The sequence below is a fragment of the Oncorhynchus gorbuscha genome, linkage group LG08 (assembly GCF_021184085.1).
Source record: "Oncorhynchus gorbuscha isolate QuinsamMale2020 ecotype Even-year linkage group LG08, OgorEven_v1.0, whole genome shotgun sequence".
Lineage (NCBI taxonomy): Eukaryota > Metazoa > Chordata > Actinopteri > Salmoniformes > Salmonidae > Oncorhynchus > Oncorhynchus gorbuscha.
The window spans coordinates 11,657,601-11,681,496 of NC_060180.1; the positions used below are offsets into that span (position 1 = coordinate 11,657,601).

At 44.5% G+C, this 23,896-nt stretch overlaps 1 protein-coding gene across 6 annotated transcripts in view; it reads left to right on the forward strand.

Moving 5' to 3' along the window:
• Positions 1–23,896, forward strand: part of LOC124041196 (ankyrin-3-like) — a 121,879-nt gene that overhangs the window by 50,854 nt on the left and 47,129 nt on the right. For 3 of the 6 annotated variants that reach the window (XM_046358471.1, XM_046358473.1, XM_046358472.1), the window contains exons 2-18: positions 1,582–1,683; positions 2,358–2,456; positions 3,156–3,254; positions 5,754–5,852; positions 7,509–7,694; positions 8,244–8,267; positions 10,060–10,158; positions 10,791–10,889; positions 11,504–11,602; positions 11,835–12,032; positions 14,721–14,819; positions 15,030–15,128; positions 15,421–15,519; positions 15,645–15,842; positions 17,872–17,970; positions 19,008–19,106; positions 23,632–23,829. In XM_046358471.1, the coding sequence (XP_046214427.1) occupies positions 1,582–1,683; positions 2,358–2,456; positions 3,156–3,254; positions 5,754–5,852; positions 7,509–7,694; positions 8,244–8,267; positions 10,060–10,158; positions 10,791–10,889; positions 11,504–11,602; positions 11,835–12,032; positions 14,721–14,819; positions 15,030–15,128; positions 15,421–15,519; positions 15,645–15,842; positions 17,872–17,970; positions 19,008–19,106; positions 23,632–23,829 (1,995 nt within the window). The remainder of the gene's footprint in view (positions 1–1,581; positions 1,684–2,357; positions 2,457–3,155; positions 3,255–5,753; positions 5,853–7,508; positions 7,695–8,243; positions 8,268–10,059; positions 10,159–10,790; positions 10,890–11,503; positions 11,603–11,834; positions 12,033–14,720; positions 14,820–15,029; positions 15,129–15,420; positions 15,520–15,644; positions 15,843–17,871; positions 17,971–19,007; positions 19,107–23,631; positions 23,830–23,896) is intronic. The other 3 variants (XM_046358475.1, XM_046358476.1, XM_046358474.1) reach the window with 1 other exon arrangement.

Genomic DNA, 23,896 nt, shown 5'->3' on the forward strand with positions numbered 1-23,896 from the left:
CTTCTGAAATTGCTCCCACAGTCCACTCTGATTCCCTATCACTGGAGCAATCTGGAAAAATGTCTTCGTCATGTATATTTTGGCTGTTTGTCAAGCCAGCTTTTGCCCATCAGTTATTCCTGGAAAAGTATGTGGGTGGGGAGAAGGTTGTGGCATTCATGCTGTTTGGGTCTGCCGGTTTACTGTAAGTGTCTCTGGAAACGTGCTAAAATTAGAAGGTCTGGGACTTGGTTTAATTCAGGGGTATTTTGTCTCTGAGCTCCTGTTATGTAGCAGTCTGTCTCAACTGCATGCTCTGAGGACATGTGCACTGGTGCTGGGTTTTAGAAATCAACTTCATACAATTACAGCCAGCAAATATGCAGACTCTGCTATGTGTCGGTCTCTGTCAAGTATCCCAGACACAAACAGAACAATCTGACGTGAGCTGATAAGACGGCTTCACACGCACACACACACGAATACACACACGCACACACTCACTCATACACACGCATGCACTGACACACACTCACGCATGCACGCACACACACACAATTGTTTAATGGGCAAAATCAAAAAATTGCTTGTTGTCATTTATTTTTGTGCACAAAGCCCTCTTTCTATTTTAAATTAACGAAGAGCCAAGCAGAAGAGGGATAATGTAGTTATTCCACGGTAACAGAGTGACACTGAGACTCCGATATTTCACATTAAAAATGTATGTCAACAAAAAATAGTGACTGCAAAGTTAAACACACCATGCAACTATATGCACAGTGGCTAATTAAAACATTTCCCCAACACATTTTTACAAAAACACATTTACTTTGAAGAACAGTGCAGATTCAACATTTGGTAATAGAATGATAGCACAAACAAACTTTGCAACTGCATTGTTCTTCAAGTAGATGTGCTTTTGTCAAATGTTCTGTGGAAATTGTTCGAACTAGTCCTTGTGCAGAGTTGTATTGTTTGTTTAACTTTGCAGCCATTGGTTTTTGTTTGACATTCATTTTTAAAGTGAAAAATCCGAGTCTCAGGGACACAGGGAATTGTCCTTCTCTCTGTCTAGAGGAGGTCTTCCGGGTGTGTCTCTCTTGTCTGTACCAGAAGAGAGAAGTCTCGGTAGTGACAATCAGGACCACCCACCATTGTTTTGATTCAGGAGTCATGGGATATAATGTGTTTGACGCTGCTGGCTTCACAACGTCCTGGTATGGGATAAGAAGAAAGGATGACGTAGAATGACATCATTTACTAGGATAAAAGCTCAATTGGCAATTGGTTTTGCTTGATCTTTGGGATGTCCGTGTTATTTTATCTACTGATACAGTATTTTACAATACAGTTGAAATGTAGCTATAATTCTACAGAAGGTAAATGCCATTTTGAGAAAAACATGACTGGTCCGGTATCTGAGATTTTGTTATATACTTTTTGTGTGTGAGTGTTTATCGCTGTGACTACTGAGAATGTGAACCGGTGCTTTCGTTCTAGCCCTCTGCTATTCAGCAGTAGGAAAATATATTGTATGTACACTACAGTATGTGGCCTGGATTTGACCTATCTCTCTCTCTCTGTCTCTCTCTATCTCCTTAGTCGGACAGCAATGCCAGTTACCTGCGAGCAGCGCGGGCTGGGAACCTGGAGAAGGCCCTGGACTACCTCAAGTCTGGGGTAGAAATCAACATCTGCAACCAGGTGGATTGCTATTCATCCAACATCTGCTCTTCAGTTTGTGTTCTACCTGGAACCAAGAAGGTTTCTACCTAGAACTCAAAAGGGTTCTCCTATGGGGACAGCTGAAGAACCCTTTTGTGTTCTACCTGGAACCAATAAGGTTTCTACCTAGAACTCAAAGGGTTCTCCTATGGGGACAGCTGAAGAACCCTTTTGTGTTCTATCTGGAACCAAGAAGGTTTCTACCTAGAACTCAAATGGTTCTCCTATGGGGACAGCTGAAGAACCCTTTTGTGTTCTACCTGGAACCAAGAAGGTTTCTACCTAGAACTCAAAAGGGTTCTCCTATGGGGACAGCTGAAGAAACCTTTTGTGTTCTACATGGAACCAAGAAGGTTTCTACCTAGAACTCAAAGGGTTCTCCTATGGGGACAGCTGAAGAACACTTTTTGAACCATTTTTTCTAAGAGTGTATCAGTCAATGTAACTTAAACTATTTCCATCAAATACATTTAATCCTGCGGCTGTGTGATAAATTTGTACAATTTAAATCAAGGCCACAACATCAATTAGTCATTTGAATGTACTTGAAATCCTGAGTAATCTCACACCATGGACACAACCTGTCTCTCTTTCAGAGAATGTAGGCTGGGTGCCATAGATGTATTTAAACTACTTTCTTTCATTTCATTCAGAATGGGTTGAATGCTCTTCATCTGGCCTCTAAGGAGGGTCATGTAGAGGTGGTGGCTGAGCTGCTGAAGCTAGAAGCCAATGTGGACGCGGCGACCAAGGTGCGTCCCACTCTGCTTCTGTCACTGCTTTGTTGCTGTCAGACAACACCGAGGGGATGATTCAGTGAACTACAAGCATGATGAGGAACCTTTTCTCATGGTAGCTCCTAGGGCTGATATTCAGTGAGATGTGCAGAGGACCCAGGTTCGATACCCAGTTGGTCACAAACACAACATGAGCTTAGCATTCAGTGGTCAGCATCAGTGTGGTCAGCAGCATGTCCATGTTTGTTCATAGAAAGACTTGGAGACTGTAGCTACCATTTAGTGTTCAGTGTTCCCTCTCTCCCAATGGAAGCAGACACTAGTTATATGTCAATTCTGCGCACTGTGAAAAATGCAACACTAAGGAGAGTCTTCAAACTACTCAACATCAAACTCTTCAGCTCTTCAAATGAAACCTCAGACACTAGTCTAAGGAGGCACAGTAAAGGTCGTGTTTGACTGAATGGCCATGATATCTGCACTCCTGTTTTTCTGTTTTCAATGTTGTAATCAAGACACCTGTCTTCAACTCATTCCTTCTCTACCTAGAGGGGAGGGATATATCTATGTTCCTTTAGTAGACACAGCATATGCCACTACTGTCATCACAATGCAAACAATGCGCTGGGGGTGCAGCCATGAGGTACACGTGGACACTGGGACATGTGGGGGAGGGATTAACTGACATGCCTCTCATTCTCTTCTCTAATCCAGAAAGGAAACACCGCTCTTCACATAGCCTCCCTGGCCGGCCAAACGGAAGTGGTGAAAGAGCTAGTGACCAATGGAGCCAATGTGAACGCACAGTCTCAGGTAGGATATCCATAACACACACACATACTATACATAAGCTCAGGTCATAGATACAGAGCACATCAGAACCCATCATTATACACACATTCTAATGAGGCAGCAGGGTAGCCTAGTGGTTAGAGCGTTGGACTAGTAACCGAAAGGTTGCAAGTTCGAATCCCCGAGCTGACAAGGTACAAATCTGTTGTTCTGCCCCTGTACAGGCAGTTAACCCACTGTTCCTAGGCCGTCATTGAAAATAAGAATTTGTTCTTAACAAACTTGCCTAGTAAAATTAAAAATCAGGACAACAGTTTTCAGCTGTGCTAACATCATTGCAAAAGGGTTTTTTAATGATCAATTAGTCTTTGAAACTGATAAACTTGGATTAGCTAACACAACGTGCCATTGGAACACAGGAGTGATGGTTGCTGATAATGGGCCTCTACGCCTATGTAGATATTCCATTAAAAATCAGCTGTTTCCAGCTACAATAGTCATTTACAACGTTAACAATGTCTACACTGTATTTCTGATCCATTTGATGTTATTTTAATGGAGGACAAGGACATTTCTAAGTGACCCCACACTTTTGAACGTTAGTATATATTTCCACACTATGAGGTTGGAATAATACTGTGAAATTGTGGAAATAATAATAATGTTGTTTTACTGTAAGAACTGTTTGAAATGACTGCCTGAAATTTCTGCCTGTTTTGGTGGGATGAGTTTGGCCTGCCTGGCAGTCACCAGGCTGTATATGTTAATCGACCAATAACAAAGAGAGTTTCAAACCACTCTGCCAATAACAGCTACACTACATGGCCAAAAGTAGGTGAACACCCCTTCATATTAGTGGATTTGGCTATTCTACCCACACCCCGTTGCTGACAGGTGTATAAAATGGAGCACACAGCCATGCATCTCCATAGACAAACATCGGAAACGTCTAGGAGCAACAATGGCTCAGCCGTGAAGTGGTAGGCCACACAAGCTCACAGAACGGGACCGCTGAAGTGCGTAAAAATCGTCTCTCCTCTGTTGCAACACTCACTACAGAGTTCAAAACTGGAAGCAACGTCACGTCAAGAACTGTTCGTCGGGAGCTTCATGAAATGGGTTTCTATGGCCAAGCAGCCGCACACAAGCCTAAGATCACCATGAACAATGCCAAGCGTCGGCTGGAGTGGTGTAAAGCTCGCTACCATTGGACTCTGGAGCAGTAGAAACACATTCTCTGGAGTGATGAATCACACTTCACCATCTGGCAGTCCAACGAAGGAGTTTGGCGGATGCAAGGAGAACACTACCTGCCCAAAAGCATAGTGCCAGCTGTAAAGTTTGGTGGAGGAAGAATAATGGGCTGGAGTTGTTTTTTATGGTTCGGGCTAGGCCCCTTAGTTCAAGTAAAGGGACATTTTAATTCTACAGCATACAATGATGATCTAGATGATTCTCTGCTTCAAACTTTGTGGTTTGTCGGGATTGGTGTGGAAGAACTTGATAGGCCTACATAGAGCCTGGACCTCAACCCCATTAAACACGTTTGGGATGAATTGGAACGCCGACTGCGAGCCAGACCTAATTGCCGAACATCAGTGCCCAACCTCACTAATGCTTTTGTGATTGAATGGAAGCAAGTCCCTGCAGCAAAGTTCCAACATCTAGTGGAAAGCCTTCCTGGAAGAGTGAACGCTGTTATAGCAGCAAATGGGGGACCAACTCCATATTAATGCCCATGATTTTGGAACAAGATGTTCGACGAGCAGGTGTCCACATACTTTTGGTCATGTAGTGTAGATTCTTAATTGAAAAAATTCCACCAGAGTGCTTATTTTCACTAAGCACAGTTACTGTGGAAGTTGTGTAATATACTTTGTATGGTACTGTATAATTCTCTGAGCTCTGGTATGATAAAGTATGATATATTTTTCTATGTAAGGGATAATCAACGAGGGGCAATGCTTTTTATGGAAAATAATGAACTAGGTGTGTTTCATGACGCGCTAGGGAACCCCCCTTCCACAGAGTTGCATTATTTGCCAAAGAACCCATAGAGCACCGAGTTGATTAATTGTTTTATACCATGGCTACACCATGGTTCTAATCTAATGTGTTAACCATCCACTGAAGTATCTAGCAAGCTTACTAGATACAGTAGCTACAGTAGTTGCCTTGGTAACCAAACAAAAATACTTGATTGTTTAGCTAACCAAGCCTTCAGTTATAGCTTGCTACTATGAAAATCTAATTCAACCATGCCAATAATGTATTCAATTCGACTTTTGCTTTCAAAAGCAACTCAAACATGCTAGATTGAACTAAAGACATTGAATTCTACATTGCTGATAAAACTGTACCTTGCATTATTTGGAAATAATGCACGCTTTAGAATGCCCTCAAGCCAATCAGAAATGAGTATTCCACAATGCCACGTTATAACATAATATAGGCTACTCTGTGTGCTTTATGGTTGATTGTTGCTGTTGTAATGAGTTTCCTGCTGGTCCTCTCTTGTAGAATGGCTTCACCCCGCTCTACATGGCAGCCCAGGAGAACCATATTGAGGTGGTTCGCTTCCTCCTGGAACACAACTCCAGCCAGAGTATGGCCACCGAGGTACCTGTGTGTCCCCTCCATCCCTCCCACCCTGCCTGTTATGTTGTTTACTGCCCTCTCTCTCTCTCTGTCTCTCTCTCTCTCTCTGTCCTTTGCTTTCTCGCTCTCTCTCTCTCCCTCTCTCTCTCTGTCTCTCTCTCTCTCTGTCTCTCTCTCTCTCTGTCTCTCTCTCTCTGTCCTTTGCTTTCTCTCTCTCTCTCTCTCCCTCTCTCTCTCCCTTCCTCACTATTATCTCTACATGTTTACCTCCATCCTCCTCTTTTTTCCTCTCTCTCTTCATCCCCTCCCTCCTCCTCCTCTATTTCCATCTCCCTCTTTCTATTCTCTGTTACTACCTCCCTCTCCTTCCCTCCTTTCCTACCTCACTCTCTCTATTGTAAACTGCCTCCCTCCCCTTCACTCACTCTCTCCCAATCTGGTTCTGTCAGTCTCTCTCTCTCTCTCTCTCTCCCTCCATGCTGCATTCAGGGACTTCAGCAGGCAGCGCTTCATTGATTAGTAGTGTATAGTAGAGCTGAATGACCTTGAGCAGGCCGGAGATAAAGTCCTTTATCCCCCTGCCAGCCTCTATGGCCCATTTACACTGAGATCTGCCTGCTGCTGGAGCCAGGAGCTGCTGCCTCTGATGAAAATCCACCAGTAAAAACCACTGGTCTGGTCCACTGGTCCAACATGAGAAAGAAAACTGTCCTTGAGAAAGCAAATGGTCCACACACACACACACACACACACACACACACACACACACACACACACACACACACACACACACACACACACACACACACACACACACACACACACACACACACACACACACACACACACACACACACACACACACACACACACACACACACACACATGCACATTGTAACATGTGAGTGATGTATGATTGTGGGAGAGAAGTGTTCTTTGCTGTTATGTAATGTATGCAGTACATGCTCCTGCTTGCTGTCAGATGTAATGGATATAGTGTGAAATGTACATCTTTATGTTTTAAGTATAATACATTTTGGCATGTTGGTGTTGTCAACAGATTTTTTTTAAGGATATAAAAAAGGAAAAAATACAAATATTTGGTTGGACTTTGTGTAATGTAGATTTTGCAGCTGTCATTAAAATGTAATCGAGCTAATCGCAGGATTTGCTGTGATTAATCATGATTATCGATCTGTAATGTAAGATTTGTTTATACAAAAGCATTACAAGAATATTGACGTCTTGATTTTATCCTAAGTAACGGTCAGCAAAATCAGGTACATTCATAAAGCACTCTTTCTTTAACCTCAATGTCAACATATATATATGTATTAATTATTTTTTGGGGGGGGGGGTTATGGTTTTTAGATGTATAGATCATGTATTTTGGATATTTTCATTGTATTTTCAAGGCTTTCAGACAATGCGATTAATCAAGATAATGAAAGAAAAAGTGAACTCATGTTAATGGATTAACTCTGACAGCCCTACTAGATTTCCAGAATATTTTCAATTTGCATGAGGTTCTATGACGTCATCTATCCGAAACTGATCTAAATGGCATACAGACCTCAAAGAGCATAGCAGGTATAGCTGTTCCCATAGCGATACCCCACTGTTCTTGTAACACATTGTCTTTAGTAATACAGTACTACCCCTATCCCCCTCTAACAGGACGGGTTCACCCCTCTGGCGGTGGCGCTGCAGCAGGGGCATGACCAAGTGGTGTCTCTGCTCCTGGAGAATGACACCAAGGGCAAGGTGCGTCTGCCCGCCCTGCACATCGCCGCCCGCAAGGACGACACCAAGGCTGCAGCGTTACTGCTCCAGAACGACCGCAACGCAGATGTGGAGTCCAAGGTGACCACTACACCACATTCTGCAAATGTTGTCTCTCTCCCTTTGTTTCTCACCTCTGTCTTTCTGGCTCTTTTCTTATATGAGTAGGATCATACGTTTTAATCAAATTGTTTAAATGTGTTTCTTTGTTTATTTAATTGTTTTCTTATGTTTTTTTTACTTTGAGCTTTGTGTGTAATAATGTGTAGGTGCATGTGTGATAATGCATTACATTATTCTCAGTAAGACAATACAGAGAGGAGAGAAGGAAAGCTGGATATAAAGAGACATAGCTGATTCTGTACTGTGACCTTATATCCTGCAGAACAATTTAACCACAACTGACAGTTTTGTTTGGAACTTTGCAACTTTTACTCTTAACATTAACAACAGTTTCTGTATAAAGTTGAGCGATTCAAAACCTCTCTGGCCCACTAGAGACCTACTCCAGTAACTCCTGGAGTAGGTCTGTAAGTTTACACCTGTAAACTCTCCTCGTTGTGGGATGTTGTGCACACACTAACCACCCATTCTCTCCTCTCTTGGCCGGCCTTGTGCCGTCTCCCCTAGATGATGGTGAATAAAACGACAGAGGTATACCTGTACACTGTACTGTACTTATTCTATCCATCATAGCTTAAACAAATCCAGAAAACAACCTCCTGTATCATGCACCAGTGTTGTTGCAGCCCCATATCTCCCTTCTTTTTCAGTTTTTTTTTGTATTTTCCCCATCACTTCATTCATGTAGCGTGTCTCTTATTACTGGTAGATAGAGTAATATTGCATCATGTCTTACTAATACTGATGTGGACTGTGGATATCTGTAGCTGGAGGCTAGGAGGGTTCCATGGGTTCCAAGACCGATATCCTGCCATAACATGGTTAATGATAAATAATGTTATGACACAATACTAACAATACCTAAGTGTTACTGTTTATCATACTGTATTTTGATCATAATCTGGCCTATTAGGTTTGTTAAAGAACCCAGCCTCCCAGCAGCAGAGAACTTGTCTACTTGTTAGTTTATTAGACTGCATTTACAGTACCAGTCAAAAGTTTGGACACACCTACTCATTCCAGGGTTTTTCTTTATGTTTGACTGTCATCAAGGAAAAGGGTGGCTTCTTTGAAGAATCTCAAATATAAAATATATTTTGATTTGTTTAATACTTTTTTGGTTACTGCATGATTCCATATGTGTTATGTCATAGTTTTGATGTCTTCACTATTATTCTACAGTGAAGAAAATAGTCCAAATGAAGTAAAACCCTTGAGTAGGTGTGTCCAAACTTTGGACTGGTACCGCATATCTTAACCTCCCCAACCTCCATAGTAGTGCATGGGACATGAGTTACCTCTTGTTGGTGCTGTTTCCAATGTAAAAATGACGGAAGGACTGCCCTCTCAGAATGCCTGTTTTGGCCGGCATGGCTAGGAGCTTTACTTGGCTTTGTACATGTAGATATTTGAGCCTTAACCACACTGCATGATAGTAGATGCTAAAAGCATTGCCAATCAATAGTTTGGATAGTTGGATTAGCTCCTAATGTGTTTTAAATGTAATGGAACCATCTGTGTCGTATGGTGAATGACAGAGATATTGACACAGTTTTTATGATTAAGAAGTGTTTAATGCAGAACTATGTCTTATTTGTATGAAACCTCAGAGGTCAAGCTGATTTGTTTATCCTTTTAGAATAGAAATAGAACAGTTTTTATAATGCTCACAACTTTAGTGGTTTATGTGCAGGAAGCTTTGGTGACCACCTGCTTTGTGCAGGATGATTGGCTTTATCTTAAATGATCTCCCTCATTAGATAGCTTTATCTAAAAGTTCCTCCCTGATGTGCCCTTTCCCATTATATTCCTCTTGCTTAGACAGCTGTTTCCCTCTAAGCCATGGTTTTATGATGAAATCACCATTGAACGATATACGTTACATTGACATGTGAAGACGTAACCTATTTATGGGACGTTTGTGCTTTGACACGACAAGGCCTCTTGGCTGTTGTTGAAATTCGACATAAACTACAGTCTGTAACTGGGGACTTCATGCCACTGTGTCTAAGCTTATTGTGTGGTAGGTAACGTGTTATGGTCCAGTATAACACTGTGGTAAGGGTGAAATAATCATGAAAGCTCATGATCTCTTTGAATGGTATGTCATATGAACGTCAACATAGGCTACTATTCACATTCTAGTCGGCAGGATCTGTGTTTGGGTTTTGAAAACAAAGAGTTGCTCTGCCACAGTGAGAATTGTTGATGTGTACAGTAGCAGCCTGTAAACTTACGCGAGTGTAATTTGAGAGAGTGATACCAGTCCCGTGGTCGTCTCTGACTCCTGTGTTGTTGTGTTTGTGTGCTCTGCTCTCCTCAGAGCGGCTTCACTCCTCTCCACATCGCTGCTCACTATGGCAACATCAACGTGGCCACGCTTCTGCTGAATCGGGGGGGAGCTGTGGACTTCATGGCCAGGGTAATGCTGCTCCGCCCTCTGCTGGACAGGAGGAGCTACTAGCAACAGTCCACTACACTCTATGGAGCAATACCCACAACAGTCTTACACCACAACCCAAATTACTCACACAATGCTCAGATCCTCCCCCACACACCCGTCCCACAGCCTGTACTCATGTCATATTGTGATAGTATTGCAATCATAACAACGAGTGTAACACCAGACACAACAGCGTTAGAGGTTAGCTTAATGGGCATCAGAGACAGCCTGTAATTATATGAAACGGAAGCGTCTAGCTGTAATGTTTGTGTTTCTGTTTGAAGTCGACAGTAATTAATGATTAGCTCCACAGTAAATTACACAAGAGATGGCTTATAAATAATACTGAACAATGGACAGCTTTACACCCCCTTAGTAATACACACCACACATACCATTCAGAGTACTTTGAATATCATCTTATCAAATGATTGTTTGTAAAATGATGATGTTTTTGTAACAATACAAGAGTGGCATCTTTCTGTTACTGGATTCAGATGCTGTTTAGTTTTACTCACAGGACTAAGTATTACCATATGGACGACATCCAAATAATATTCACAGTTCTGTATTGTGTGGCTCACTCCTACCTCCTCTCTGTGTTGTAACAGAATGACATCACACCTCTCCATGTGGCATCTAAAAGAGGCAATAGTAACATGGTCAAACTGTTGTTGGACAGAGGATCCAAAATAGATGCCAAGACTAAGGTGAGTGCCTTCACAGAATTAAATGCAGGTTGGCATTTATTGAGATGACTCATGTACTGGAGGCAGCTCTGCAGAGTGGTCACTAGCTGGCACAGCCACAAAGTCATACAATCTGATTTTAAACCTGACCCTACCCATAACCCTTATCACACAGCTAATCTGATGCCTAACCCTACCCTTAAATTAAAACCAAAAAGCACTTTTTTGTTTTCATGAATTTGAACAATAAAGCCAATTTTGACTTTGCAGCTGGCCCCTCTAGAGGAAATTGCTCAGTTCTGCCTCCAGGGCAAGACTCATGACGATAAACGTCGACCTGCAAATGAAATACAGCACTGTGTATATATGTCTATATGATGTCCTTCCCTTCTATATGAGGTCTACAGGACTTGTTGTTAGTGGTAGCAGTAGGCATGTTGTCATGTATATACCTAACTACCTAACATGCACTACTTTGTCATTGTTATATGTTTTAACTCTGTTCTATTACAGTATGTATGCGTTCACTTAAATATTATCAAGATATGCGCTTTTCTGCATTCAGTCCATAGTGGGCGGAATGTTTCATAAGCTCCACCGCTCTGTGTTCTTATTGACTGTGTTGTTGTGTGTAGGACGGACTGACACCTCTTCACTGTGGAGCGAGGAGCGGTCATGAACAAGTGGTTGAGATCCTGCTGGACCGCGGAGCCCCCATTCTGTCCAAGACAAAGGTAGCGCCTTCTCTTATCATATACTTGGTTACTAAGATGAGAACACTTGCATCTACCTTATTGTTAAACATATGTTCCTCCAGGTAACATTTGCAGAGCATTGATCTAAAGTTGTGTTTGCAAATATCTCCTACCACTGATAGAATTGGGATTGTCACAGAACGTTGCTGTAATCGAACATTTTCAGCTGCTACGGAACATTGACATACCATAATGTTTGTAACCCTTTCAGAACGGGCTGTCCCCCCTGCACATGGCCACTCAGGGCGACCACATCAACTGTGTCCAGCTCCTCCTTCAGAACGATGTCCCCGTTGATGATGTCACCAACGACTACCTGACAGCGTTACACGTGGCCGCCCACTGTGGACACTACAAAGTGGCCAAGCTCATAGTGGACAAAAAGGCCAACCCTAACGCTAAAGCACTGGTGAGAAAGGGGTGGAGAGAAAGTCAGGGTGTACAAGTTCAAAATACTATTGTCCATTTGAGTTAGAAATGGACATTTATTAACAGCATAATAAATAGAGCACCACCGTAAGTGTTAGTTAAAAAGCAGCTTTCAGTGCCACACGACACTGGTCCACATTTCAGTGGTCTCCTTTTGTTTGCTATTTAGCTGTGTGATTGCTGTGGGTATCTTTCATAGCAGCATTTCCGTGCACACAGAACCGTGAAACTGACCTGAGAGGTGGGAGAAGGTGGGACGGATTCGTCCCGTCATTCTGCTGACTGCTCTTGTTTATTGTTCTGGGAGTTGTGTCTGTTTGTGTCCTCAGCCCCTGGGTGGGGTCGGCAACTGTCTTTTTCTTCAGCCAGGCTCACTTCCTGACTGCAGTAACTTCCCCTTTTCATACTGATAAAAGTCATCAGAGCTGTGACAATGCACGTCCGTCCTTCAGTACTGTACCATTCACAACAACACAGTGGATAGATTCTTAGAGTTCGCATTATTCTAAAGTTGATTAAATAAAAAATAAAACATGTTTTGTCATCAATCTACACACAATACCCCATAATGACAAAGCGAAAAACAGGTTAAAAAATAAACGTATATACATTAGTATTCAGACCCTTTGCTATGAGACTCGAAATTGAGCTCAGGTGCATCCTGTTTCCATTGATCATCCTTGAGATGTTTCTACAACTTGATTGGAGTCCACCTGTGATAAATTCAGTTAATTTGACAGGATTTGGTAGGGCACACACCTGTCTATATAAGGTCCCACAGTTGTCAGAGCAAAAACCAAGCCATGAAGTCGAAGGAATTGTCCGTAGAACTCAGAGACAGGATTGTGTCGAGGCACAGATCTGGGGAAGGGTACCAAAACATTTCTGCAGCATTGACAGTCCCCAAGAACACAGTGGCCTCGTACATTCTTAAACAGAAGAAGTTTTGAACCACCAAGACTCTTCCTAGAGCTGGCCAACCGGCCAAACTGAGCAATTGGGGAAGTCGGGCCTTGGTAAGGAAAGTGACCAAGAACCCGATGGTTACTCTGACTGAGCTCCAGAGTTCCTCTGTGGAGATGGGAGAACCTTCCAGAAGGACAACCATCTCTGCAGCACTCCACCAATCAGGCCTTTTTGGTAGAGTGGCCAGATGGAAACCACTCCTCAGTAAAAGGCATGTCGTGGAAATTCCTATACAGGGACACTTGAAGTCAATCTTAAATAAATCACCCTTTATTTGTCATTACACTTGAGAGGTTCCAACCAACTCAATGCACCATAGTACACATGTCAATCAGAAGCTCTGCTTGGGTAGTCCCAGCAGTTGTCTTGTATATGGCTATACGCAGACAAGTTATATTTGCATGATTTAGTAAATTAATTCATCATTACCGTTTTGTTTCATTCATTTGACCGACCAATACTGGTTCATAACATTTGACAAACCAACACCTCACAAGGCTTCTCATCTCTAAGGTGAGACCATGAAACTAAGATATCTTTAGTTCGTTTACAAAACAAGGTCTGGGCATACTGCCAAATTCCAGATACTGATAAGTGAGGATTTGTTAAATCAGTCACTTGCATGAACACAGAATCAGATTATTAGAACACCACATGAATTGAACACAGAAATGTGTTACAAGAAAAACACAAACATTAAAATTCCATTACAGGCACGTGACAGCCTGCTTGGAGTTTGCCAAAAGGCATCTAAAGCACCAACAGACCATGAGAAACAAAAATATGCTCCAGAGCACTCAGGACCTCAGACTGGGATGAAGGTTCACCTTCCAACAGGACAACGACCCTAAGCACACAGCCAAGACTACGTAGGAGTGGCTTCGTGACAAGTCTCTGAATGTCCTTGAGTGGCCCAGCCAGAGCCCAATCGAACATCTCTGGAGAGACCTGAAAATAGCTGTGCAGCGACGCTCCCCATCCAACCTGACAGAGCTTGAGAGGATCTGCAGAGAAGAATGGGAGATACTCCCCAAATACAGGTGTGCCAAGTTTGTAGAGTCATACCCAAGACTCGAGGCTGTAATTATTGCCAAAGGTTCTTCAACAAAGTACTGAGTAATGGGTTTGAATACTTATGTAAATGTGATATTTTTTATTTTTATACATTTGCAAAAATGTCTAAAAAACCGTTTTTGTCTTGTCATTATGGGGAATTGTGTGTAGATTGATGAGGACATGTTTTTATTTAATCCATTTTAGAAGGCTGTAACGTAACAAAATGTGGAAAAAGCGAAGGGGTCTGAATACTTTCCGAATGCACTGTACATACTCCCTTCAAATGGCTTAGGTTTGATAATCAGCAGAGCTACGTTGTGTGTGTTTGAGAGTGTATGTGTGCACGCCTGTGTGTATGTGTGTGTGTTTTGAGAGAAAAGACTGTCTTGGCACACATCACTAAGTATGTTGTCATGCTTTGTGGTGACTGAAACCATGGGTGTGGTGACTGAGGTTTACTGGCAAGAAGAAACTGTGTGGACAGTTGTAACACTATTGGGGCATAAAACTCAGTTAGGTTAACAATAAGATGTTCCTCTCTCACATGTTTATACTACAGACAAAATAGGGGTAAAAGGAAACTGCTGTTTCTACTACTAAAACCTGTGCCAAAATACCTGAGGAGTTGAGTGGTTTTTGTTTATAGAACGGCTTCACCCCGCTTCACATCGCCTGCAAGAAGAACCGCTCCAAAGTGATGGAGCTGCTGCTGAAACACGGAGCATCGATCCAGGCTGTGACAGAGGTACTCTAGGGTCAGAGGGCTGGGCTGTGTCTGGGGTAACACGGGGCGTTAGGGGTAGGAAGAACAGACTGGGCTGGGAACTTCAAAGATCATAGACAATGAATCATTTTGTTTAGGTACAGCTGTGTGTTTCCCTTACTCTAAGACATACTGTAGGTACAGCTGAACCCAGGCTATTGATTATTGACTATCATTGTGATTTTCTTGCAGTCTGGACTCACTCCTATTCACGTGGCCGCTTTCATGGGACATGAGAACATTGTCAACTCACTGACGCATCACGGAGCTTCGCCCAACACCACCAACGTGGTAGGTGTTACACTACACTCAGCTCTTCAGAAATTAAACCCAAAATAATTAGCTAGTCAAAATAGAGTAATACATACCATGCAGGTTAAGTGTGTGTGTGTGTGTGTGTGTGTGTGTTTGGTTTTACTATCCTAGTGGGGACAAGAATTTAGGGCAATTTTAGGGTTAGGAGTTTGGGATTAAAGCTATGGTTAAGATTAGTTTTAGGGTTAGGGAAAATAGGATGTTGAATGGGAATCATTGTTTGGTCCCCACAAGGATAGTAAAACAAACGTGTGTGTGTGTTTTCCAGAGGGGGGAGACAGCGCTGCACATGGCAGCCCGGGCAGGTCAGGCTGACGTGGTGCGATACCTGCTGCAGAATGGAGCGAAGGTGGAGACTAAGGCCAAGGTGAGCAGAGGTTAGGGGTCAGAGAGTCCTTCATTGTCTAACTGGGCTGTGAAATGATGTGGTGTCACTTCTTTTTACGTTGTGAAGTGAATAGACAGAGTATAATAGTATTTGTCTCCCTCCAGGACGACCAGACAGCGCTGCACATCTCCAGCCGGCTGGGGAAGGCCGACATTGTCCAGCAGCTGCTGCAGAGGGGGGCTTCTGCTAACGCTGCCACCACGTCAGGCTACACACCCCTCCACCTGGCTGCCCGCGAAGGTCACGAGGACGTAGCCGCCATGCTGCTGGACCAGGGTGCATCGCTGTCAGCCTCCACTAAGGTCAGTGTGATTGAGTTAAGGTCCAACCAGAAAATGAAAAGCCAGCAGTCACAAATAAAGAATTAAATGTATTATTATCAGTTCAACCATGGTGGTTGTGGTTTAGTCAGTTGTTGATCAGCAGAGTCAGGCTAAGGACAGTGTGCATTGCACATTACTACTATTGATTGGAGAATAATAGTAATTTGAAGTCGCTGTTCCTCACCACTGGTGTTTCTTGTTCATTTCCTAAACCTAATCAGGATGAAAATTACATGGAAGCTAAATTCCTTGCGCTTCCACACACATAATTGAGCTACAGATGTAGGATCTTATATTAACCTATATTGTTACAGACAAATAATCCTGCAGTAACAGGGTTTGAACATTTAGTCCATAATGTTGCTTGATCGGTGGTTAGGCTATTAGCTGGCTAAAAACAGTCTACATGAAAAGTGCAATACTGTTAATATAACCATGTTAGTAGGGGTTTTCAGTGAATTTATGTAAATCACAAAGCTCATGCGGTACAGGAAAATTCTCACCAACAAAAGAGTGATCAAATTAAGATCCTACATCTGTATGATCTTCTTGAAGGTCAAAGAAGAGTGTTTCGTAGACTTGGTGTGTGCGCATGTATAATGTGGCAGTGTATATTGCAGAAGGATGTCCTTGAAGGTGACACCCTGTCAGAGGAATAGATTAATGAAGGGTAAACCCCACTGTGCCTCTATCTCTCTCTCGCTCTCCCCCACTGTCTGTCTGTCTGTCTGTCTGTCTGTCTGTCTGTCTGTCTGTCTGTCTGTCTGTCTGTCTGTCTGTCTGTCTGTCTGTCTGTCTGTCTGTCTGTCTGTCTGTCTGTCTGTCTGTCTGTCTGTCTGTCTGTCTGTCTGTCTGTCTGTCCGTCCGTCCGTCCGTCCGTCCGTCCGTCCGTCCGTCCGTCCGTCCGTCCGTCCGTCCGTCCGTCCGTCCGTCCGTCCGTCCGTCCGTCCGTCCGTCCGTCCGTCCGTCCGTCCGTCCGTCCGTCCGTCCGTCCGTCCGTCTAAAACACACACACTGTATATGAGGGGACAGTACCTTAGACAGCTGTCCAGAGAGATGACGTCAGGTCACAGCTGTCCAGTTGATTGGCTGTGTTGGTACTGCACAGTACAGTGACTGCAGAGGGCACCAAACCGAACACACAGTCATTTTGTTCCATTTGGTTTTTCAGTGTAACAACTTGTTTTAACAATAACACCATGGAGGATCCTCTTTGGACCAAGAAGTAGAATACCTTTGGAAATGTTAGAAAATAAACAATGGCATCTGAAGAAAAGTTGGCCATAACGGGATATCAAAATCACATGGCAGTATGGAGCATGAATTACGACATAAGGACAATTAGGCCAAACGTTGCTGTGTGTGAAATGGGAGTTATGTGTGGGAGTTCCACATCACTCTGGAAAATATGACCTAATGTCTTAAAATACTTTTCCTAACACAGAGAGACTTAACAAAGAGGGACGCCAAGATTAACATGACCACATTATGCGCTATCCTTTTATAGATGAGGAATAGGATATGAGAAACAGACCCAGTGACATATTCTCTCAGGGTGAAACATCCCACTGAGCAAGACAAACACCTTGTCCACCCACCATACTTTCTTTCACATGGCCATGAAGCTAATGTGAACGAGACCCTACTCTAAGGTTATTTAACTTCTTATGGTGTCCCATCCTTTCCTGTTATTGAAAGGTTTGCAACGTTGCACAACCGTGCACATCTTGAATGCTCTCAGCTCTCCTTTATAACAGATAGTGCTGTCAGTTAGGTTAGAGCTACCCGGGATCCTTGGGATGTCCCTAACCTAAACCCCAAACTTAACCATAACCCTTACCTAACCTGAACCTTAACCATTTTAAATTTAAACTTCAATGGGATGATGTCAGAGTTGGATGTCCCAAGAATCCCATTTAGACTTTTCCCTGTCAGTTAGGTTGCCAGAGCAGCTCTGTTCTCCCTGGCTGTCTCAAGTTGATGATGTGTCTCCTGATGTCTTCTACAGAAAGGGTTCAGTCCTCTTCACGTGGCAGCGAAGTATGGGAAGATGGAAGTGGCCAGCCTGCTTCTTCAGAAGAGAGCAGCTCCGGATGCAGCTGGAAAGGTGGGATGTGTGAAGAGAGCAACTCCTGAAATCCAATAACATTCACTTGGCCATAGAATTAGAGTTGCTTCTAGTTCTATGAGATTGGTTGTGATGTTTGAGACAATATCATTCATTCTAATAGAGTGAGTGAAATAGTAGTTCCACCCTCCACTCTCCTCTCTCTCTTCCACCCTCCCCTCCCCTCTCTCCCCTCCCCTCTTCCCTCCCCTCTACTCTCCCTCCCCTCCTCTCCAGTCTCCCCTCCCCTCCCCCCTCTGTTCGAATGGATGTCATACGTCATCCTGTGGGCCTTTGGCCTCCTTTCCTAGTCTCATCCCGTCCCTCTGAAAAGGAACAGAACACTACTGAAGCTAGACTGTAGGAGCTGCAGCTGGACTGAGGGAAATCATAACTTCTCTCAAGATGGCACAGCTTACAGATGCTTTTCCTTCACTAAAGCATTATGGCATGCACTCGTTCACCCTCTTCTAAGACGTACAGACAGACACATACAAACACACACACACACACCATACTTACTGAATGAGGAGCCTACTGGTACTAATTATGTGTCAAATCAGTGTCTGTCCAGCCATCTGAAAGTGCTTAACATAATGGCAAGCAGGTATGGTAATGAAGATGGAGGAGACTCGTAAAAAGACATGTTTGTGGTTTAACAGTTATTGGTGGTGTCACGCTAAAACAAGTCCCCATCTAATGGTGTATCCAAACTGCAGAAAAATAATATGCAGGCTGTCAGGCACACACAATTACATCATTCGGTTTCCAGGGTGCCTATGTCACTAGAAATACCTTTTTCTGTAGAAAATATTTCTGTTGAAGTGTTCTGCATTTTGCTAGTTGTGTGGATGCGCTGTAGATGGGCTTAATTCAGCGTTGTGTGCTCATTGGTGTCATGCTTAAACTGGTCCCCGTCTGATTGGGTCCCATCGGCTCCATGGCTTTTCCTCCTGTTCTGTTTATGTTGTGGCTTCCTCCCTTGTGCTTTGGTGTTTGGGCTCCTTCTAACGTGGTGTTGTTTGTGTGTGTTTTAGAGTGGGCTAACTCCACTGCATGTAGCTGCTCACTACGATAATCAGAGAGTGGCTCTACTGCTTCTGGATCAGGGAGCATCTCCCCACGCTGCCGCCAAGGTACTTCACTCCGACACACACACAGTGTCATACACCGTGTCACACACACACATCAGATCAGGCATAATGTGACTAGTACCATACTGGTTTGGGTTCATTGATCTGATTAAAGCAGGCATGAGGTAGATTTTTGACCTTTTGGCCCATAGTACCAGCTGATTAACATTACGGTACCAGCTGATAACACACTGATTAACCATTAACTCATGTGTGTCTCTTATATGCTTTTTCTTTGTCTCTTGTCCTTGGCCTGTTTGGATTGGCTTAACTCTAAAGACAATTACTTTTTACTGAAGTGTGTACATCCTGTTACATACTGAATATGTTAACCAACGAGGATGAGAGCAGAACAGGAGAGGATAGAAGTGATTTAACTTTCATTGCTGTCTTTCAAAGAGGAACTATGGATGTACTGTAGACTAGCCTAGTATGTGCTAGTGTGTCATAGGATTCAGTGCTCGAGTTTGATAGGATTCAGTGCTCGTGTGTGATAGGATTCAGTGCTCTTGTGTGATAGGATTCAGTGCTCGTGTTGAATAGGATTCAGTGCTCCTGTGTGATAGGATTCAGTGCTCGTGTTTGACAGGATTCAGTGCTCGTGTTTGACAGGATTCAGTGCTCGTGTGTGATAGGATTCAGTGATCGTGTGTGATAGGATTCAGTGCTCGTGTGTGATAGGATTCAGTGCTCGTGTGTGATAGGATTCAGTGCTCGTGTGTGATAAGATTCAGTGCTAAGTCGACTGATTCATACTGCTTTTTTGTCATGACTGTCATAGGCTTCTATGTGGTCCAATAGAAAAGCATGGTAGCTTAGTTACTGCTGTTGTTAAACTGCATAACAATCAGACAAAGCTCTAAATGTGCCAGAGTGGACCATGCCCAGTGACTAGGGTCACCTTGTTGTTGGCTTGCGGTCTTACAGGCCCTGTTGTAGTGTTAAAATAATGCTCAGGTTGTCCAATCACATCCAATAAAACTGTCTTGAATGAGGAAACCTTGAAACCTTGTAAAATCAATCTCTCCCCCCACCTCCTCTCTCCTTCTATAAAGCTATGTTTGCAGGCTACAGTCGGTGTCTCTCGCTTACTTTCAGTGTGCCAGTGTTTTGGAAATAAACTAAATCTTCTCTTTGAGGCCTAGGCTTGGTGAGATGTGGAGATGCAGAGTTATAAGTCAAATGACGGGAAACAGTCGATGTCTTTCACAGCTGCCTGTCCCTTTTATCTTCAGTCATGACAGACAGACAGACAGACAGACAGACAGACAGACAGACAGACAGACAGACAGACAGACAGACAGACAGACAGACAGACAGACAGACAGACAGACAGACAGACAGACAGACAGACAGACAGACAGACAGACAGACAGACAGACAGACAGACGGATGGACGGACGGACGGACGGACGGATGGACACAGACGGACAGAGACGGACGGACAGAGACGGAGAGACAGATAGAGACTGACATACAGACGGACAGAGACAGACAGACGGACAAAGACAGACTGACAGAGACAGACGGACGGACACAGGCAGACAGACGGACAAACGGACAGAGAAGGACAGACAGACGGACAGAGACGGACAGACAGACGGACAGAGGCGGACAGACAAACGGACAAAGACGGACAGACAGACGGACAGACACACGGACAGAGACGGACAGACTCACGGACAGAGACAGACAGATTACTGCAACTCGCTGTTGGCTGGGCTCCCTGCCTGTGCCATTAAACCCCTACAACTCATCCAGAACGCCGCAGCCCGTCTAGTGTTCAACCTTCCCAAGTTCTCTCACGTCACCCCGCTCCTCCGCTCTCTCCCACTGGCTTCCAGTTGAAGCTCGCATTACAAGACCATGGTGCTTGCCTACGGAGCTGTGAGGGGAACGGCACCTCAGTACCTCCAGGCTCTGATCAGGCCCTACACCCAAATAAGGGCACTGAGGTTCATCCACCTCTGGCCTGCTCGCCTCCCTACCACTGAGGAAGTACAGTTCCCGCTCAGCTCAGTCAAAACTGTTCGCTGCTCTGGCCCCCAATGGTGGAACAAACTCCCTCACGACGCCAGGACAGCGGAGTCAATCACCACCTTCCGGAGACACCTGAAACCCCACCTCTTTAAGGAATACCTAGGATAGGATAAAGTAATCCTTCTCACCCCCTCCCCCTTAAAATATTTAGATGCACTATTGTAAAGTGGTTGTTCCACTGGATGTCATAAGGTGAATGCACCAATTTGTAAGTCGCTCTGGATAAGAGCGTCTGCTAAATGACTTAAATGTAATGTAAATGTAACATTCTGGTGTAATGGATGAAATCACACTGTGTCAACTGTGGTATGATATGCTTGTTATCAAGGTATGAACTAATATTACAGAGGAATGGCTAAAGGCACATTTTCCATGTTCTGGACTCCTTGCTCTGAGTTATCTTCTTTATTTTATGACAGTTGAAGTAGGTGTCAAGAGCTTGTCTCGCTTTTCCACATCTAATATAATAATAATAATATAATAATAATAATATATGCCATTTAGCAGACGCTTTTATCCAAAGCGACTTACAGTCATGTGTGCATACATTCTACGTATGGGTGGTCCCGGGGATCGAACCCACTACCCTGGCGTTACAAGCGCCATGCTCTACCAACTGAGCTACAGAAGGACCACATCTGCCTACTGCCTCTACCCATGGTCTCAGCTTTGTAGAGATTTCTTAGGGGCAAATATGCATTAAAGCTGTTAAAAAATTAGGTTTTAATCCCACAGGACTATTACACCCAGCCAAACCCCAACACCCAGGACTATTACACCCCCACCGCCCTGCACCCCCAGGACTATTACACCCCCACTGCCCTGCATCCCAGGACTATTACACCCCCATTGTCCTGCATCCCAGGACTATTACACCCCACTGCCCTGCATCCCAGGACTATTACACCCCCACTGCCCTGCTTCCCAGGACTATTACACCCCCACTGCCCTGCATCCCAGGACTATTACACCCCCCACTGCCCTGCATCCCAGGACTATTACACCCCCACTGCCCTGCATCCCAGGACTATTACACCCCCACTGCCCTGCTTCCCAGGACTATTACACCCCACTGCCCTGCATCCCAGGACTATTACACCCCCATTGTCCTGCATCCCAGGACTATTACACCCCACTGCCCTGCATCCCAGGACTATTACACCCCACTGCCCTGCTTCCCAGGACTATTACACCCCCACTGCCCTGCATCCCAGGACTATTACACCCCCACTGCCCTGCATCCCAGGACTATTACACCCCCACTGCCCTGCATCCCAGGACTATTACACCCCCACTGCCCTGCTTCCCAGGACTATTACACCCCACTGCCCTGCATCCCAGGACTATTACACCCCCATTGTCCTGCATCCCAGGACTATTACACCCCACTGCCCTGCATCCCAGGACTTTTACACCCCACTGCCCTGCTTCCCAGGACTATTACACCCCACTGCCCTGCTTCCCAGGACTATTACACCCCCACTGCCCTGCATCCCAGGACTATTACACCCCCATTGCCCTGCATCCCAGGACTATTACACCCCACTGCCCTGCATCCCAGGACTATTACACCCCCACCGCCCTGCATCCCAGGACTTTTACAAGTCCACTGCCCTGCATCCCAGGACTATTACACCCCACTGCCCTGCTTCCCAGGACTATTACACCCCACTGCCCTGCATCCCAGGAATATTACACCCCACTGCCCTGCATCCCAGGACTATTACACCCCACTGCCCTGCATCCCAGGACTATTACACCCCCACCGCCCTGCATCCCAGGACTTTTACAAGTCCACTGCCCTGCATCCCAGGACTATTACACCCCACTGCCCTGCTTCCCAGGACTATTACACCCCACTGCCCTGCATCCCAGGAATATTACACCCCACTGCCCTGCTTCCCAGGAATATTACACCCCACTGCCCTGCTTCCCAGGACTGTTACACCCCACTGCCTTGCTTCCCAGGACTGTTACACCCCACTGCCCTGCTTCCCAGGACTATTACACCCCCACTGCCCTGCCTCCCCAGGACTATTACACCCCCACTGCCCTGCTTCCCAGAACTATTCATGGAGTTAAAGCCCCACTGTGGTGTCATACCGCCAGTGGAGCTCCACTAAATATCCTCTCCAGGGAAACCCTTTGGGAATGTTGGGATGGATCCGGCTTTAACACCCAGCCAAAGACTCTTTCTGCCTGCCTGGGGCTTTTGTTGTTTAGTAGTGTGTCCAGTGAAGGGAGAAGAGGGTGAAACATGTTGATTCTGTTAACCAAGGCCTTAAGCTAAACCATGCATCTAGCTAAGACTATGGGATGTTTACAGTGTACTGTGTGTTATCATCTCTTTATCTAGAACCCTAATGAGAGTAGAATAGACTAGAATATAATAGAGTCGTAGAATAGAGTAAAGCAGAGCAGAATAGAGTAGAGTAGAATAGAGGACACATAGAGTGCTGAATACATTTTCTCTATCTCATCCTCTCAGAATGGCTACACACCCCTCCACATAGCTGCCAAGAAGAACCAGATGGACATCGGGACCACCCTACTGGAGTACGGGGCGGACACCAATGCTGTGACCCGCCAGGGCATCAGCCCTGTTCACCTGGCTGCACAGGAGGGCAGTGTGGACCTGGTCTCTCTGCTGCTCACCAAGAACGCCAGCGTCAACATGGGCAACAAGGTAACACACACACACACTGTGTATACACAGCACAAACGGTTCACTATACTACATTCACATACACACA